Here is a 15238-nt window from a genome sequence, read left to right on the forward strand (position 1 = left end):
AGGGGCAGGCCATGATGTAACGAGGGGGCAGAGCCGAGACGTCACGATGCTCTGGCCCCTGTATTGCCCGTCATTCCGCACGAGTTTGCTCTGTGCAGTAATGAAAGCGGGTTGCTGCAGCCGAGATCCCAGGGGTCTCCAGCAGCGGGACCCCCGCGATCTGACATCTTATCCCCTATCCTTTGGATAGAGGATAAGATGTCCTGGGCCAGAGTACCCCTTTAGGTGTATATAAACTAATAGCGCAATAAAGATTTTTTGTATTGGATATTATATATCTGGTGTGCTATTATATCTCAGTGTAGCTTTCTTTCTATGAGATTTGTCTCAATATTATAATTCAAACAATAAACCACAGTCAATCTTTATCACTTGGATATGCCAACAATTTCAGATTGACAAGGATCAAACCACCATAACCCCTGACCATTTCTTGAACTAAATGTCTATCCTTCTGCTGTGTTTTTTTTCTTTCTTTTTTTTGGTTGCATAAATGGCTTTTATACTATTTTTCTTGTGAATAGTAGTTCTACTGATAAACTTGCCATATGTCTTTGATAAATACACCAATATATATCATCAATCAATGAATATACTGGTCTTTTCAGACTATTATTTTATTATTTTTGTGCCTTTGGTTGGCATAATTACTATTCCCCTATTCCTCCTCTGATACTGGGAGAACATGGTGAGTGAGGTTTTTACATCTGTTCCCCCTGGTGCTGTGCTGTTTGGCATCAGTTGCTGCCTCAGCGGTGGCGTGGCCCAGAGACTGGTTTGAATGGCATTGGGGCTGCTCTGCCAGTTGGGTCGTTCCACTTGTGGGCCCTGGTGTTGGGGCGGTGGTGTCGCCACTCAGTGCTGCGCCATTTTATGCTAGGGATGCTAGGGACCCACTACTTACAGGTGGCCAAGACATGGCTAGTGGACTTGCACTTCATGATCATAACGTACACTAACGACCTACTAGTTTAATTAATGTTGTTGAGAAGCATTAGATCAAGATGCATGTTGTGGATATGCGACAATGTCTGTTTTTTCTCAAGTTGAAATAACCATTATGTGTTTGCTCAGCTTACACAGGTACACACTTACAATTTTTGTATGTTTATTTTTATTTTATTTTATGTGCTTTTTGGTAATCTAAATGTAAAGTATATTACCACATTACCTCTGACAATAAACAAACTTGTGGTTAAAGTACATTATCAAGACCATGTTCACACACATTAACCCCTTAAGGACGCAGGACGTAAATGTACGTCCTGGTGAGGTGGTACTTAACGCACCAGGACGTACATTTACGTCCTGAGCATAACCGCGGGCATCGGAGCGATGCCCGTGTCATGCGCGGCTGATCCCGGCTGCTGATCGCAGCCAGGGACCCGCCGGCAATGGCCGACGCCCGCGATCTCGCGGGCGTCCGCCATTAACCCCTCAGGTGCCGGGATCAATACAGATCCCGGCATCTGCGGGAGTTCGCGATTAAAATGAACGATCGGATCGCCCGCAGCGCTGCTGCGGGGATCCGATCATTCATAACGCCGCACGGAGGTCCCCTCACCTTCCTCCGTGCGGCTCCCGGCGTCTCCTGCTCTGGTCTGAGATCGAGCAGACCAGAGCAGGAGATGACCGATAATACTGATCTGTTCTATGTCCTATACATAGAACAGATCAGTATTAGCAATCATGGTATTGCTATGAATAGTCCCATATGGGGACTATTCAAGTGTAAAAAAAAATGTAAAAAAATGTAAAAGTAAAAGTAAAAAAAAAGTGAAAAATCCCCTCCCCCAATAAAAAAGTAAAACGTCCGTTTTTTCCTATTTTACCCCCAAAAAGCGTAAAAAACATTTTTTATAGACATATTTGGTATCGCCGCGTGCGTAAATGTCCGAACTATTAAAATAAAATGTTAATGATCCTGTACGGTGAACGGCGTGAACGAAAAAAAATTAAAAAAGTCCAAAATTCCTACTTTTTTAATACATTTTATTAAAAAAAAAATTATAAAAAATGTATTAAGTTTTTTATATACAAATGTGGTATCAAAAAAAAGGAAAGATCATGGCGCAAAAAATGAGCCCCCATACCGCCGCTTATACGGAAAAATAAAAAAGTTATAGGTCATCAAAATAAAGGGATTATAAACGTACTAATTTGGTTAAAAAGTTTGTGATTTTTTTTAAGCGCAACAATAATATAAAAGTATATAATAATGGGTATCATTTTAATCGTATTGACCCTCAGAATAAAGAACACACGTCATTTTTACCAGAAATTGTACGGCGTGAAAACAAAACCTTCCAAAATTAGCAAAATTGCGTTTTTCGTTTTAATTTCCCCACAAAAATAGTGTTTTTTGGTTGCGCCATACATTTTATGATATAATGAGTGATGTCATTACAAAGGACAACTGGTCGCGCAAAAAACAAGCCCTCATACTAGTCTGTGGATGAAAATATAAAAGTTATGATTTTTAGAAGGCGAGGAGGAAAAAATGAAAACGTAAAAATTTAATTGTCTGAGTCCTTAAGGCCAAAATGGGCTGAGTCCTTAAGGGGTTAAAATTGTCCATTTTTACAGCCGTTTTATTTTATAGTGTGTGAACATGGCCTAAATCAAAGAGATCCCGATCTGTAAATCTTTATAGAACCTATAAGACAAACATTGTAAATGTTGGAAAAATATAGTATATATTTACTGTAGGATACTATACGTAAAAAGATTGACATACCACACTATAGGTATTTCCAGTTCTGCATGAATAAGTACATGTTGCCAGGTTAGGCGTCATATTAAGGTGTGGTTCGTTCTTATCTGAAGAAAAACAAATACATATTCATACTACAACTGACTGCACAACCTACTACAGAACAAGGTTAACTGGATGGTGAACTTGGAAAAGGGAGTGCGTCACAAACATGCCGTATATACTCAAGTATAAGCCGACCCGAATATAAGCCGAGGCCCCTAATTTCACCCCAAAAACCCAGGAAAAGTTATTGACTCGACTATAAGCCTAAGGTGGGAAATACATCATCCCGCCTGTCATCATCCAGACCCCATCATTAACACCCCCGTCATCATCACCCCGTCATCATCCCCCCCCCCCCCTTCATCATCATCACCGCTTGTCAATCCCTTCCTCAGTATTCTTCAACCTGCGGACCTTCAGATGTTGCAAAACTACAACTCCCAGCATGCCCGGACAGCCATTGGCTGTCCGGGCATGCTGGGAGTTGTAGTTTTGAAACATCTGGAGGTTCGCAGGTTGAAGACTACTGCGCGGGCCTTCGTCATCATCCAGACGTCCCCTTTAGTTTTCTGCTCACCTCCCCTCGGTGGGAAGGAAGGGTGAGCTGGTCCGGGCCATCTATGCTGCAGGGACTGTCCGGTGGGGAGGGTTAGTCGTTCCGGGCTGTACATTTTCATCGTGAGGCCCTCTTTTCCGCTCGCTCCGGGCCGGCCCCGGACTAGTGATGTTGCCTTGACGACGACTCACAGGAATGTTCATGCACAGGGACGTCTGCTGCATTGTAGTTTTGCAACATCTGGAGGTCCGCAGGTTGAAGACCACTGATGAAGGGATTAACAGGCGGGGAGTTCACTCGAGTATAAGCCGAGGGGGGGGCGTTTTCAGCACGAAAAATCGTGCTGAAAAACTTGGCTTATACTCAAGTATATACGGTAATGCTGTGCATAAACTTGAGAAATTATAGAGAAAGTTGGTGGATAAATCTGGCTTGGCTTTTGGAGAGCAACATAGATTTCACTTTGGGTTGGTATGAATGGATCTATACATTGGTTACCCTGGTATGAATGAGATAGATGGTTGCTGGTTGTTCATACCTCTACTTCTATGTTATATTTTCACTGATTTTTTTTTTCTGTCTTTTGCCATTGGTACATGTTTTTTTTTGTCTGCATTACCGCCCACCCAATGCAAAACCGGATTTATCAAAAGTGGAATAATTTTTCCACAGCAACCAATCACAGCTCAGCTTTCACTTTACCAGAGCATGTTAGCTGAGCTGTGATTGGTTGCTGTGGAAAAATTACCCCACTTTTTCTCTCGCACAGTTTGATATATCTGGGCCTTTATATTTAATTGTTGTGCGTGGGAGCAGACAGTTAGGGGACTTGAGCATGACTGGTTGCAGTTTCTTTGCAAAGTGGCACATCCAATAACACGCTGTAACACATGGCTGAAAGGGGAAGTAGGGATAATTAGCACTGAGTCCCCTTTCATTCTCATTAGTGAAGGCCATAGAGGATAAATCCCCCAGTGATCATATAGTGATGGTATATCCTAACAATATGCCAGCACTTTATAAGATGGGATATGTGGTTACACACGGATGCAAAGGATTCTTATCATTTCGTGACACCATTTCGTGATTTATAAAGGAAAACTGAAAGCTTTCTCCCCCCCCCCCCCCCCTCCGCAGTAACCAGCGGTACTGGCTGGTAGTGCCCGGATCCGCCGTGCCGTTCGGCCATAGTCTTCTATTTTCTGTATATGCAAATGAGGCGCTAACTGGCACCGGCTGGGCTAACTGGCACCCTGACGTCAGTGCCGCCTGCCGCAGCGCCGTCAAGCTAATCAATATTCCTCCCCTCCCTCCGCCTCTCCCTGCTCTGTAATGAAGAGAGAGGGGAGGAACATTGATGAGCTGGGCGGCGCTGTGGCAGGCGGTACTGACGTCAGAGTGCCAGTTAGTACCTCATTTGCATATACAGAAAATAGAAGATGGCCGAACGGTGCGGCGGATCCGTGCATGGTGAGGATCAAACTGATCAGCGTCCCCCGCAATACCAGCCAGTACCGCTGGTTAGTGCGGGGGGAGAAAGCTGACAGTTTTCCTTTAAAGAATTTATTTGCAAATTATGGTGGAAAATAAGTATTTGGTCACCTACAAACAAGCAAGATTTCTGGCTCTCACAGACCTGTAACTTCTTCTTTAAGGGTCTATTCACACGTACAGTATTCTGCGCAGATTTCATTGTAAACTGAATGACTGAACACAGCTTGAAATCCTGCGCATCAAATCTGCGCAGAATACTGTACTTATGAATAGACCCTTATGGGGTTATCTAGGAAAAAACTTTTTTTTATATCTATATCAACTGGCTCCAGAAAGTTAAACAGATTTGTAAATGACTTCTATTAAAAAATCTTAATCCTTTCAGTACTTATGAGCTGTTGAATTTGAGTGCTCTCTGATGACACGTGTCTCGGGAACCGCCCAGTTTAGAAGCAAATCCCCATGGCAAACCTCTTCTACTCAGCAGTGCAGTTCCCAAGACAAGCAGAGATGTCAGCAGAGAGCACTGTTTCCAGACAGAAAACAACAACTCTACTTCAGCAGCTGATAATTATTGAAAGGATTAAGATTTTTTAATAGAAGTAATTTACAAATCTGTTTAACTTTCTGGAGCCAGTTGATATAAAAAAAAAGTTTTTTCCTGGAAAACCACTTTAACCCCTTCCCGACCTATGACATACCTGTACGTCATGGGTGGCAAGGTGTTCCCGACCCATGACATATAGGTACGTCATGACCATTTATGCCGCTACTTGCGGCATCCCGCAGCGCCCGGAAAGATGGTGGCTATCACTGATAGCCAGCCATCTTACCATGCGACCACGGGGGGGTTTCATCCCCCCCCCCCAGCGATCGCTGCTATCAGGTAGTCAAATCTGACTAGCTGATAGCAGCGTTTCACTATGAAAATACTTAGCAGCGCGGTGTGTGAGTCCCCATCACGGGGATCGGGACACACACCACTCTGCTAAGTGTCCCTGACCCGTCTCCCGGCGTCACTTACCCGTCCGAGCGGTGACCCGAGCGGTCATTGGCAGCAGTGAGATTGACGTAAAGCGATCTCACTGCTGCCTCTGGGAGTTTCAAAACCAACTCCCAGCATGCCCAGACAGCCTTTGGCTTTCTGGGCATGCTGGGAGTTGTAGTTTTGCAACATGTGGAGGTCCTCAGTTTGGAGACCACTGTATAATGGTCTCCAATCTGTGCTCTTCCAGATGTTGCAAAACTACAAATCTCAGCATGCTCTGTCTGTCCAGGCATGCTGGGAGTTGTAGTTCTCTAACATCTGGAAGAGCACAGATTGGAGACCATTATACAGTGGTCTCCAAACTGTGGACCTCCAGATGTTGCAAAACTACAACTCCCAGACTGCCCAAGCATGCTGGAAGTTGTAGTTCGGCAACATCTGATCCTTCAGATATTGCCGAACTACAACTTCCAGCATGCCTGGGCATGCTGGGAGTTGTAGTTTTGCAACAACTGGAGGCACACTAGTTGGGAAACATTGTCCGTTTCCTACCTCAGTGCCTCCAGCTGTTGCAATTGTTGCAAAACTATAACTCCAAGCATGCACTGACAGACCATGCATGCTGGGAGTTGTAGTTTTGCAACAGCTGGAGGCACACTGGTTTGGAAACGCTAAGTTTGGTTGCAAAACACTTGAAAGTTTATTACTTAACTTAGTGTTTCCAAACCAGTGTTCCTCCAGCTGTTGCAAAACTACAACTCCCAGCATGCACGGACAGCGAAAGGGCATGCTCTGAGTTTGCAACAGCTGGATGTTTGCCCCCTCCCCCCAATGTGAATGTACAGGGTACACTCACATGGGCGGAGGTTTACAGTGAGTGCTGCAAGTTTGAGATGGCGCAAATTTTGCGCTGCAGCTCAAACTTCCAGCGGCAAACTTGCTGTGAACCTCTGCCCATGTGACTGTACCCTAAAAACACTACACTAACACTAACCTAAAATAAAAAGTAAAAAACACTACATATACACATATCCCTACACAGCCCCCCCCCTCCCCCAAAAAATGAAAAACGTCTGGTACGCTGCTGTTGCAAAATAATAACTCCCAGTATTGCCGGACAGCCATTGACTGTCCAGGCATGCTGGGAGTTTTGCAACAGCTGGAGGCAACCTGTTAGGGGTATTCTATGCCAATGATTCCCAATGTCCACCCCTATGCAAATCCCTAATTCAGGCCTCAAATGCGCATGGCGCTCTCTCACTTTGGAGCCCTGTCGTATTTCAGGGCAACAGTTTTGGGACACATATGGGGTATCGCCGTACTCGGGAGAAATTGCCTTACAAATTTTGGGGGGGCTTTTTCTTCTTTAACCCCTTATGAAAAGGTGAAGTTGGGGTCTACACCAGCATGTTAGTGTAAAAAAATAAATTTTTTACACTGACATGCTGGTGTTGCCCTATACTTTTCATTTTCACAAGAGGTAAAAGGGGAAAAAAGACCCTCTAAATTTGTAATGCAATTTCTCCCGAGTATGGAGATACCCCATATGTGGGCGCAAAATGCTCTGGGGGCGCACAACAAGGCCCAGAAGGGAGAGTGCACCATGTACATTTGAGGCGATTTGCACAGGGGTGGCTGATTGTTACAGCAGTTCTGACAAATGCAAAACAATAAATATCCATATGTGACCCCATTTTGGAAACTACACCCCTCACGGAATGTAATAAGGTGTGCAGTGAGCATTTACACCCCACTGGTGTATGACAGATTTTTGGAACTGTGGTCTGTGAAAATGAAAAATAAAATTTTTGATTTGCACAGTCCACTGTTTCAAATATCTGTCAAACGCCAGTGGGGTGTAAATGCTCACTGCACCCCTTATTAAATTCCATGAGGGGTATAGTTTCCAAAATGGGGTCACATGTGGGGGGTCCACTGTTCTGGCACCATAGGGGCTTCCTAAATGGGACATGCCCCCCAAAAACCCTTTCAGAAAAACTCACTCTCCAAAATCCCATTGTCGCTCCTTCCCTTCTGAGCCCTCTACTGCGCCCGCCGAACACTTTACATACGCATATGAGGTATTTCCTTACTCGAGAGAAATTGGGTTACAAATTTTAGGGTGATTTCTCTCCTTTTACCCTTGTAAAAATTCAAAAATTGGGTCTACAAGAAAATGCGAGTGTAAAAAATGAAGATTTAGAATTTTCTCCTTCACTTTGCTGCTATTCCTGTGAAACACCTAAAGGGTTAAAACACTTACTGAATGTCATTTTGAATACTTTGGGGGGTGCAGTTTTTATAATGGGGTCATTTATGGGGTATTTCTAATATGAAGACCCTTAAAATCCACTTCCAACCTGAACTGGGCCCTGAAAAATTACGATTTTGAAAATCTTGAGAAAAATTGGAAAATTGCTGCGGAACTTTGAAGCCCTCTGATGTCTTCCAAAAGTAAAAACTTGTCAATTTTTTTTTTATGCAAACACAAAGTAGACATATTGTATATGTGAATCAATATGTAATTTATTTGGAATATCCATTTTCCTTTCAAGCAGACTTTCAAAGTTAGAAAAATGCAAAATTTTCAAAATTTTCATGAAATTTTTAGATTTTTTTTTACCAAGAAAGGATGCAAATATCAGTGAAATTTTACCAATAACATAAAGTAGAATATGTCACGAAAAAACAGTCTCGGAATCAGAATGATAAGTAAAATCATTCCAGAGTTATTAATGTTTAAAGTGACAGTTTTCAGATTTTCAAAAAATGCCCAGGTCCTGAAGGTGAAAATGGGCTGGGTCATGAAGGGGTTAAGAGTCTCCCCTGTACTACACTCGTTACCTGTATTAATGGCACCTGTTTGAACTTGTTATCAGTATAAAAGACACCTGTCCATAACCTCAAACAGTCACACTCCAAATTCCACTTTGGCCAAGACCAAAGAGCTGTCGAAGGACACCAGAAACAAAATTGTAGATCCGCACCAGTCTGGGAAGACTGAATCTGCAATGGGTAAGCAGCTTTGTGTGAAGAAATCAACTGTGGGAGCAATTATTAGAAAATGGAAGACCTACAAGACCACTGATAATCTCCCTCGATCTGGGGCTCCACGCAAGATCTCCCCCATGGTGTCAAAATGATCACAAGAACAGTGAGCAAAAATCCCAGAACCACACGAGGGGACCTAGTGAATGACCTGCAGTGAAAGAGCTGGGACCAAAGTAACAAAGGCTACCATCAGTAACACACTACGCCGCCAGGGACTCAAATCATGCAGTGCCAGACATGTCCCCCCTGCTTAACCCCTTAAGGACCCAGCCATTTTACACTTTAGGACCGGAGCGTTTTTTGAACATCTGACCACTGTCACTTTAAACATTAATAACTCTGGAATGCTTTTACCTATCATTCTGATTCTGAGATTGTTTTTTCGTGACATATTCTACTTTATGTTATTGTTAAAATTTTGTCGATACTTGCATCGTTTCTTTGTGAAAAATTCCAAAATTTGATGAAAAAATTGAAAATTTAGCATTTTTCTAACTTTGAAGCTCTCTGCTTATAAGGAAAATGGATATTCCAAATAAAAAAAATTTCATTCACAAATACAATATGTCTACTTTATGTTTGCATCATAAAATTGACGTGATTTTACTTTTGGAAGACACCAGAGGGCTTCAAAGTTCAGCAGCAATTTTCCAATTTCACAAAATTTTCAAACTCACTATTTTTCAGGGACCAGTTCAGTTTTGAAGTGGATTTGAAGGGTCTTCATATTAGAAATACCCCACAAATGACCCCATTATAAAAACTGCACCCCCAAAAGTATTCAAAATGACATTCAGTCAGCGTTTTAACCCTTTAGGTGTTTCACAGGAATAGCAGCAAAGTGAAGGAGAAAATTCACAATCTTCATTTTTTACACTCATGTTCTTGTAGACCCAATTTTTTTATTTTTACAAGGGGTAGAAGGAGAAAATGTATACTTATATTTGTAGCCCAATTTCTCTCGACTAAGCACATACCTCATATGTCTATGTAAAGTGTTTGGCAGGCGCAGTAGAGGGCTCAGAAGGGAAGGAGCAACAAGGGGATTTTGGAGAGTACGTTTTTCTGAAATGGTTTTTGGGGGGCATGTTGCATTTAGGAAGCCCCTATGGTACCAGAACAGCAAAAAATCCCCACATGGCATACCATTTTGGAAACTAGACCCCTTGGGGAACATAACAAGGGGTAAAGTGAAACTAAATACCCCACAGGTGTTTCACAACTTTTGCATATGTAAAAAAAAAAATTTTTTTTTTCACAAAAATGTGTGTTTCCCCCCAAATTTCACATTTTTGCAAGGGTTAATAGCAGAAAATACCCCCCAAAATTTGTAACCCCATCTCTTCTGAGTATGGGGGTACCCCATGAGTTGACCTGAAGTGCATTACGGGTGAACTACAATGCTCAGAAGAGAAGTTGCCATATTTGGCTTTTTGAGAGCAAATTTTGGTCGGGGGGCATGTCGCATTTAGGAAGCCCCTATGGTGCCAGAACAGCAAAAAAAACATGGCATACCATTTTGGAAACTAGACCCCTTGAGGAATGAACAAGGAATAAAGTTAGCCTTAATACCCCACTGTGGTTTCACGACTTTTGCATATGTAAAAAAAAATAAAAAAATGTTCACTAAAATGTGTGTTTCCCCTCAAATTTCACATTTTTGCAAGGGTTAATAGCAGAAAATACCCCCCAAAATTTGTAACCCCATCTCTTCTGAGTATGAAGGTACCCCATAAGTGGACCTGAAGTGCACTACGGGCGAACTACAATGCTCAGAAGAGGAGTCATATTTGGCTTTTGGAGAGCAAATTTTGCTCGGGGGGCATGTTGCATTTAGGAAGCCTCTATGGTGCCAGGACAGCAAAATAACCCCCACATGGCATACCATTTTGGAAACTAGACCCCTTGAACGTAACAAGGGGTACAGTGAGCATTTACCCCCCACTGGTGTCTGTCAGATCTTTGGAACAGTGGGCTGTACAAAATTTTTAATTTGCACAGCCCACTGTTCCAAAGATCTGTCAGACACCAGTGGGGTATAAATTATCACTGCACGCCTTATTACATTCCGTGAGGGGTGTAGTTTCCAAAATGGGGTCACATGATTTTTTTTTTTTTTTTTTTGCATTTGTCAAAACCACTGTAACAATCAGCCACCCCTGTGCAAATCACCTCAAATGTACATGGTGCACTCTCCCTTCTGGGCCTTGTTGTGCGCCCCCAGAGCACTTTGCGCCCACATATGGGGTATCTCCGTAGTCGGGAGAAGTTGCATTACAAATTTTGGGGGGCTTTTTTCCCTTTTACCTCTTGTCAAAATGAACAGTATAGGGCAACACCAGCGTGTTAGTTTTAATTTTTTTACACTAACATGCTGTTGTAGACCCCAACTTCACCTTTTCATAAGGGGTTAAAGGAGAAAAAGCCCCCCCCAACATTTGTTAGGCAATTTCTCCCGTGTACGGCGATGCCCCATATGTGACCCTAAACTGTTGCCTTGAAATACGACAGGGCTCCAAAGTGAGAGCGCCATGTGCATTTGAGGCCTGAATTAGGGATTTGCATAGGGGTGGACATAGGGGTATTCTACGCCAGTGATTCCCAAACAGGGTGCCTCCAGCTGTTGCAAAACTCCCAGCATGCTTGGACAGTCAACGGCTGTCCGGCAATACTGGGAGTTGTTGTTTTGCAACAGCTGGAGGCTCCATTTTGTAAACAGTGGCGTACCAGACGTTTTAAATTTTTATTGGGAGGGGGGCATGCCGCGCCGTGCAGCGCATAGCAACGACGCAGGGGACGCACGCCGGAGGCCTGAAGCAGCGCGGACCCGACCCCGGCAACAGGTAATTATGCCACCGGGGATGGGGGGAGGAAACGGGGCAGCGGCGCCGGCAATGGGTGCCGCTGCCCCTTCTCTCCCCCTGGCTGTCGGCGCCGCTTCTCTCCCCCTGGCTATCGGCGCCAGCAATGGGGCGCCGGCACAGATAGTCAGGGGGACAGAACGGGCAGCGGCGCCGATAGCCAGGGGGAGAGAAGGGCCGGCAGCAGGGCTCTAGACCCCAGGAAAGGCAGGGGGAGAGAAGCGGGCAGCAACGGCCTCTCTCCCCCTGCCTTTCCTGGGGGTGTATCGGGGTATACACGCGCACACACGCACCCTCATTTTACCATGGATATTTGGGTAAAAAACTTTTTTTACCCAAATATCCTTGGTAAAATGAGGGTGCGTGGTATACCCCGATAAATACTGTATTTATTTATGGTCTGTATACATGTATGGTTGTGTATCTGAATTTTCATGATCTACATACATGCATACACTTTTTTGTGCGCTTCTCTACTGATATAATGCATGTATGTATTTACCCTCCTATCCCATCTGACATAACAATCCATACCATCTTTTTTCCCCTCTGCCATGCATTACATTCAAACTCTGTTCTACTACTTCCACACTTTCTGCCTCGGACAACACTTCTATTTGTGAGCCAGACACACACTATGCCAGTCTCTCACCACATTCCCCGCCGGACCTACAGTACCCGGTCATGTTTATTTATGCACCACCCATGTGTACATTCCATTATCCTTCTTTCTCTACATCATCATATCGCTCCCTTCCCCTGCAGCCTCCGCTAGCTAATACGGAGCCGCACACTGTCACATCCCCTGCAAACCCCTGCTTTCTGGTTCCTGATTGGCAGCAGTGGCCATGAAACGTTTGCTTTGTAGCAACGCGTCCGTGGCAACCCTCTGCTGACATGCGCCCTCACATTGCGCAACAGCCGTCCGCTGTCAGAGTCACGCTGGCTCACAGCTGGACTCCGGATGTTTTCCTCTGCGGTCCGGATGTTCGGCCAGACACCGCTAGTCCTGATCGCAGCTCTTATCATGCCACTTACATAGTAACCTGCATTAATGCACATGACTCACACTGCTACCATCAGTTGGTTCATACAATGTTATTAAATTTTGAATTTGTTTCGTTTCTATGATATCTCTCAGTATTTTACCTGTTTGCAATTTGCATAACTCCTCCCCCTAATGTACCTGGCACCCTTTTTTCCCTATTTAATGAATCATTGTTTGTACAGCCAGCACACTCATCTGAAGAAGGGGTTGGCTCCCCCGAAACGTGTAATCCTGTCGTGTATCGCTTTTTATTGCTTTTATTGGTTTTATCCTCATGCAATAAAATCCACAAGTTTTTACTTCACTCCACTTTGGACTTGGTTTATTATACCTTTCAACGGAACTAGCAGCGCCATTTTGGAGGTTCTTTTGCTCTTCCACGATTTTCCATCAGAAAGGGCATTGAAGATGAAACATGGCTGGGTCTTTCAGGATGACAATGATACCAAACACACTGCCCGGGCAATGAAGGAGTGGCTTCATAAGAAGCATTTCAAGGTCCTGGAGTGGCCTAGCCAGTCTCCAGATCACAAGCCCATAGAAAACCTTTGGAGGGATCTGAAAGTCCATGTTGCCCAGAGACAGCCCCAAAACATCACTGCTCTAGAGGAGATCTGCATGGAGGAATGGAACAAAATACCAGCAACAGTGTGTGGAAAAACTTGTGAAGACTTAAAGAAAACGTTTGACCTCTGTCATTGCCAACAAAGGGTATATAACAAAGTGCTGAGATGAACTTTTCTTATGGACCAAATACTTATTTTCCACCATAATTTGCAAATAAATTCTTTAAAAATCAGACAATGTGATTTTATGGATATTTTTTTTCTCATTATGTCTCTCATAGTTGAGGTATACCTATGATGAAAAGTACAGGCCTCTCTCATCTTTTTAAGTGGGAGAACTTGCCCAATTGGTGGCTGACTAAATACTTTTTCCACATCGCCATCATGACAGCACCACCATGAAATTATCCCCTGTAGCTCTAATAGGAACAGTAAACACAGAGAGGTTAAATAGGCCCCTCCCTATCAATTCCTCAGTTTTTTTCTGTTCCTAGGAGCATACACAGAGTGAGATCAATAATGGCTCACTGTTGTTTTCTCAAGTGCCAAAGTCTAAGCAATGGATTTGTAACCATTGCCAGACTAGTACAGTACTGTGCAAACATTTTAGGAAAGTGTGACAAAAAATGTTGAAAAGTAGGAAGTCTCTCATCTGATTGGCTCTGAACATACAGGCGCTGTCATTAAGAACTATTACCAGCATAAAGAAGAACAAGGAGTCATGTAAGTGATAATATGGCTTCTACAGAGTGCTGAGCTCAACAACATACAATCTGTCTGGGATTACATAAAGAGATCTGAGCAAGCCTACATCCATAGAAGATCTGTGGTTAGTTCTCTAACATGTTTGGACCCACCTTCCCGCTGAGGTTCTTTTAAAACTGTGTGGAAGTGTACCTAGAAGAACTGAGGCTGTTTTGTACGCAAAGGGCAGTTACACCAAATATTGATTTGATTTAGAGTTCACTTCTGTTCATTTACTTTGCATTTTATTAATTAATAAAAATAAACTAATAAAATTTCTATTTTTGAAGGCATTCTTACTTTACTACATTTTTTGCATTCCTGTAGATATTAATGACTTTGTTTTGCTTCTGTATATGGTATCTTGTGCTGCTTTTTTAAAGGGGTACTCCGCCCCTAGACATCTTATCACCTATCCAAAGGAAAGGGGATAAGATATCGGATCGCAAGGGTCCCGTCGCTGGGGACCCCCGGGATCTACCATGCAGCACCCACCTTAAGCGGCTTCCGGAACCGCTGGAGGTCCTCAGGCTGAGTCCATCTCGACCACGAGGACGGAGCATAGTGACGTCACGGCTCCGCCCCCATGTGACGTCACGCTCTGCCCCCTCAATGCAAGTCTACTTTAGGGGTGTGACAGCTTTCACGCCCCCTCCCATAGGCTTGCATTGAGGGGGCGGAGCCGCTACGTCACTATGCTCTGTCCCCGTGATTGCCAGTAATCAGACCCAGAGCGAACACTCTCCAGGGACTGATTCTAACGGGGTGCGGTGTGGAAGATCATGGGGGTCCCCAGCAGCAGGACCCCCGTGATCGGGCATCTTATCCCCTATCCTTTGGATAGGGGATAAGATGTCTTTGTGCCGGAGTACCCCTTTAAGGCCTTCTAGCTGCTTCACACTGCCAGACAGGTTCTTTGCAAGGCTGGGTTCACACCACGTTTTTGCTATACAGTTCCCGTGTCAGGTTTTTGATAAAAAAAAAAAAATGGATTCCTCAAAACCTGACTAAACTGTATCAAAATGTGTGTACAAATTTTTAACTGTATACGGTTGAAGACTGTATACGGTTTGAAAAATGATGTCCGGTTACATCCGTTAAGAAAAAACATATATGTTTTTAACTTTTCACTCCATTATGAATAAAGTTTCACTTGTTTGATTGCACAGTTT

At 43.7% G+C, this 15238-nt stretch overlaps 1 protein-coding gene across 10 annotated transcripts in view; it reads right to left on the bottom strand.

Moving 5' to 3' along the window:
• ANKRD31 (ankyrin repeat domain 31) overlaps positions 1-15238 on the bottom strand; it is a 556774-nt gene that overhangs the window by 133585 nt on the left and 407951 nt on the right. For all 10 annotated transcript variants that reach the window (XM_056540136.1, XM_056540152.1, XM_056540124.1 and 7 more), the window contains one exon: positions 2738-2820. In XM_056540136.1, coding sequence (XP_056396111.1) covers positions 2738-2820 — 83 coding nt within the window. The remainder of the gene's footprint in view (positions 1-2737; positions 2821-15238) is intronic.

This window comes from Hyla sarda, chromosome 1 (genome assembly GCF_029499605.1).
Source record: "Hyla sarda isolate aHylSar1 chromosome 1, aHylSar1.hap1, whole genome shotgun sequence".
Classification (NCBI taxonomy): Eukaryota; Metazoa; Chordata; class Amphibia; order Anura; family Hylidae; genus Hyla; species Hyla sarda.